This window comes from Verticillium alfalfae, genomic scaffold (genome assembly GCF_000150825.1).
Source record: "Verticillium alfalfae VaMs.102 supercont1.1 genomic scaffold, whole genome shotgun sequence".
NCBI lineage: Eukaryota > Fungi > Ascomycota > Sordariomycetes > Glomerellales > Plectosphaerellaceae > Verticillium > Verticillium alfalfae.
This window is the reverse complement of record NW_003315038.1, coordinates 2,862,319-2,866,561: the sequence shown is the minus strand read 5'-3', so window position 1 is coordinate 2,866,561 and position 4,243 is coordinate 2,862,319. Positions and strand designations below refer to the sequence as shown.

Here is a 4,243-nt window from a genome sequence, read left to right as displayed (position 1 = left end):
AGCCAGAGCTTGTTTCGCTGCGAGATGTAAGCCCGATCCCCGTGATCCAGACTGCCTGAGTGTCATCACAGGGCTTTCCGTTTCCCTCGCGGCGCCGTGTGGCAACCCGACCCAACTCCGATGCTTTGAAAAAAGAAGAAAAAAAAGAAGAAAAAAAAGGACGAGTGACAAAGAAGAAGGAGAAGACACAGCATCCAGAACCTCGTGACAGGAGGCCCGAAACCCGAGTCGAACGGGTTTGTTTTAGTTTTACAAAAAGTAGTCCGCGACCGGCTTCTTCGCGGGCATACCGCGCGAATCCTGGGGTGCGGCCTGAAAGACGCGATACCGCCGCGCCGGGCCGTTCCTCGGCATGGCCTCGAGATCCTGCATGGCGCTCTTGGCGCCTAGCGCGGCGGCACCGCCGGTGCTGCGGTTGACGTCGCCGTTGCTGCGGGCGAAGAAGCCGGCGCCGGACTGGTCCTCGCACAGCTCGAGGAGGGCGGCGACGTTGCCGCAGCGGTAGCAGTAGTTGGGGGCGGACCAGACGGTGACGATGCTCGAGTCGAACATCTCCTTGAAGCCTTCCATGACGAGCTGGTGGGCGCGGGCAATGAGGGAAATGTCGTTGCGGTGGTTGAAGACTTTGACAATATCAGCGCCAAACAGGAAACCGGCACCGCGGGGCGAGAGACCCCAGCCGTCAATGTCGTCGGGGTCGGACCACAGCAGGTCGCACATGGCGCCCTCGTGGGGCACCTCCTGTTTCCTGTCGAGCAGGCGGATCTTATCGACGCTGTCGACGAGGGGGCTGAGACCGCCGTGGACGCAGAGGACGGCGCCGCTGGGGTTGCCGACGCTGCCGCCGCTGCTCCCCGAGGCGCCGCTGCCGGGGGGCCCCGTCTTGTCGCCGGCCTGGGGGGCGTTGGGGTCGGGCTCTCGCTCGGGCGTCGGCAGGCGGCCTGTGACCCTGTGGAACCTGCTGATGAGGTTGCCCGTCTGGTCGCACACCTCGATCTCGATCTGTTCGTCGATGGGCTTCTGTCCAGGGCTCGGCGAGAGCTGCTGGGAGGTGCCGAGGACGATGGCGCCGAGAGCGAGGTAGTCAAAGACGTCACAGCAGTAGCGCCAGACGTTGGCGGAGCCGTATTTTCGCATGCACTCGTCGTAAAAGCCGTAGACTGTTGTTATTTGTCGGGACTCGTGGTTGCCCCGGATCAGCGTCATTCGGTCGGGGTAGCGGACCTTGAGGCAGAGGAGGAGGAGGAAGGATTCGAGAGAGTAGAAGCCGCGGTCGACAAAGTCGCCTGGGCGTGTCAGCGTTTGGCAAGTAGAGTGCTGAGCAGAGCAGCAAGTGCAGGGGACTGACCCATGAAGAGATAATTCGTGTCGGGCACGTCGCCGCCGCCGTGGAAGAGCTCCATCAGGTCGTGGAACTGGCCGTGGATGTCTCGCAGATCTGGGAGGATTAGGAAAAAAAGGTCCCCTCGTCAAGAAGCACAAAAGAAAAACAGGGGGGAAAAGCCGCCCACAGGCTGCCGCTGTGCATACCGTAACAGGCGCCGTGACGGTGACGACGTTGCCCTCTTCGATCAGGAGCTCGCGCGCCTTGTGGCAGAGCTGGCGGACCTCGGCCTCGGGGATCGGCCGACACGCGCGCAGTTGCGCGATGGCCCTGCAAGTGCACTCGGTCAGCGGTCAGCGGGTTGTGATGCGACAGCGCCGGCCGTGGAGAGCCGATAAAGGGCAAAGAAGCATGCGTACCGGTCAAGGTCGCTCATGGTGGGGAGGGGCTGGAGAGCCTCGGTTTGGCGATGGAGGTTTTGCGGCGATGATGTCAATCTGGGTAGGTTGAGAAACGGTTGACGGGCGAATAATGTGTGGAAAGTCTGCAGCAGGGCTGGCTATGTGCTGTCGTGCTACCAAGCCAGATGGCGACGTGCGATAGAAGCTATTGATGGGGGGTTTGGCAGGAATATCCGTCGTTTGTCGCGTGTTCGCCAAAAAATCGGAGAGTAGCTGGCTGGGATGGAGCAGCCGCGGAAAGGCCTCTGCTGGCTCGGTCAGCCTTCACGACCGACGCCAGCGAGGCTACAGGGCATTTAGCGCAGCGCGAGCCCTGGAGCGCACTGGGGGATGCTGTGCGGCGCAGGTCCCAGCAGGCGCCCGGAGCAAGCGCACGTCCCAAAACAAGCGCACGTCTAAAGCAAGCGCACGTCGGAGCCTCGCACATACATACATGTACAGTCAAACTCCGAGGTACGTACCTGTGTCTCCAGGAAAGATCCACCCCCCAACCACAGCCAATCGGGCGCTGCATTGATGCGATGACTTGTGACTCCACTTTTACAGCAGCCACGGAGCCAGTGAACATCACGCATCGCCCAAAGCCGGTTGTCGTCCATACATATTCGCACGACAAATTTAGCTGCTTCGGTCTTTCCTCAACGCCGGCAACCCGTGTCTTCAACAGCCTCGCCATACCCTCCCGACGCCCCATCCACCCCTCACTCTGGCTGGCATGCCGTGGCCATAGGTGAGGCGCCATCGATTGATCCATTGGCATCGCAGAGAACGTTTCATTGACCTCGCCAGCGACGGCGAGACACGACCCTCCTACACTCGACTCCCGACACGCCACCACGACGACACATCCACACGACACACACACACACACACATCATGCCACCACACCTGCATCCCAGGTCACGAATGACCTCCTCCCTCTTCGCCACCACCGTCGTCGCCAGCTTCTTCGTCGTCGGCCTACCTCACATCCTGCCGTGCCCGGCACCACGCGTCGCCTACGCCGATGGCGAGGTCGTTGTCGGCGAGGACGGCAAGAGGAGGCGGCGCCGTCGCCGCGACAATTCGCCCGAGATCAAGGACGGCATCGTCCACTTTGACCAGACCCCCGACGCCGCCGCCGCCGTGAGCTGCTCCAAGGACGACAGGGCGAGTCGAGAGTGTCCCGTGCCCAGGCCAGGGGGCATGCTGGGCGAGTGGCTAGGCTTTCACGCAGAGAAGAAGGTCGACGAGAGGACAAATTGAACAACAATAAAAATGAAATCGGCAATTGGCAAATGGCAAAAGGTGCACTCAAGATGAAAGCAAGAAAAAGTGTGGCTCCTGTCGTCTGAAAATCGAGCTGCCGTCACAAAGTGCCATCCCAATCGCCCACGCCCTTCGTTTATTTTTTCCCCCCTTCGTCCCCTTCCACCATCATGTCACGGCATGCGTCCAATTGCCCACAGGACAGTGGAACACGTTTCAAGAATCCCCCCTGGCGAGCCCAAGTTTCTCTTTTTGCCATTCCGGACGATCGTGGTCGATGACACGTCGGAGTGCCCCCTGTATGGGGCGACAGGGGGGGCGTCAGGGTTCATCAAGTAAGCATATCGTCGATCGTCCGTCACAACGCCCGACATCGCAGCAGGACACGACTGAGCACTTCGTCGAAGACATGCATCTGATGCTGCAGGTGCGGAGCTTGCCGATGGCTGTTCCTCTGCGGAATCTGGCATGGCATGGGCCTGGGCAGCTTGTTCTGCTGCTTTGCCGATGCCCTTGCCAACAGGCAAGCAGGCGAAACGATCCTCCTGATGAAACCGGCAGCCCAAGCCCTCCTTGGAGTCGCGTTGGCGATACCCGGTCGATGACCGAACCAGGTCCTCTCGAGGGCGGAAGGGCGGGGGATGCTGCGCGAACGGGTTGCGTGCCTGGGTAGACAGGCTCAAGAGTACGGCAGTTTGGTCTTTGTCAAGTCTAGCAGTGTGACGAAAATAGTGTAACGAATACGAGATGTAGGTATATAAGAACGTGGTCTGCCTCACTTTCCATGCTCTCTTCTCCTTCTACAACTGCAGGACTGTGTCTCTCTCTTCAACTTCTTTCTCTTCCATCACACCAGAGGTTCGTTTTGTTTTTCTTGACTCCCAAAGACAACAGCGTGGGAAAAGACAAACTTGCTAACCGTGACAGCTGTGCTCTTTTTCCGTCTCTCCCTCTACCTCCATTTTTTTGTTTTCTTTCCTCAAACCATCCACTCCTTCAAACCAAGCCAAAGGTATGTGACTATAACCCCCCAGGTTCGCGATATTCACACAGAGCCTGACAAGTCCCAGCTCCACTCATTCCAACCACCCACCATGAAGTCCTGGACCATCGTTCTCGTCGCCACTGGCCTGGCGTCAGCCCTCAGCATCCCCCGCCCCATCGACGCCCGTGCCGACTTTCCATCGCCATCCAGTAGGCCGGAGTCGCG

The 4,243-nt window shown here is 59.7% G+C and overlaps 3 protein-coding genes across 3 annotated transcripts in view; 2 read left to right on the top strand and 1 right to left on the bottom strand.

The window, feature by feature from the left end:
* Positions 1–249: 249 nt before the first annotated feature.
* Positions 250–1,760, bottom strand: VDBG_00873 (serine/threonine-protein phosphatase PP-X isozyme 1; the record flags this gene model as incomplete). Its single annotated transcript, XM_003009144.1, has 4 exons — positions 250–1,286; positions 1,349–1,415; positions 1,531–1,654; positions 1,744–1,760. 4 exons carry the CDS (start codon positions 1,758–1,760, stop codon positions 250–252), a joined length of 1,245 nt encoding a protein of 414 aa, XP_003009190.1.
* A 901-nt stretch (positions 1,761–2,661) lies between these two features.
* Positions 2,662–3,030, top strand: VDBG_00872 (conserved hypothetical protein; the record flags this gene model as incomplete). The annotated part of the gene is made up of 1 exon (XM_003009143.1): positions 2,662–3,030. The coding sequence occupies one exon, from the start codon at positions 2,662–2,664 to the stop codon at positions 3,028–3,030; it is 369 nt and encodes a 122-aa protein (XP_003009189.1).
* Positions 3,031–4,127: 1,097 nt separating this feature from the next.
* VDBG_00871 (predicted protein) overlaps positions 4,128–4,243 on the top strand; it is a gene marked incomplete at both ends in the record, with an annotated part of 965 nt that continues 849 nt past the window's right edge. Inside the window, one exon of the mRNA XM_003009142.1 lies at positions 4,128–4,227. Within this exon, the coding sequence (XP_003009188.1) occupies positions 4,128–4,227 (100 nt within the window). The remainder of the gene's footprint in view (positions 4,228–4,243) is intronic.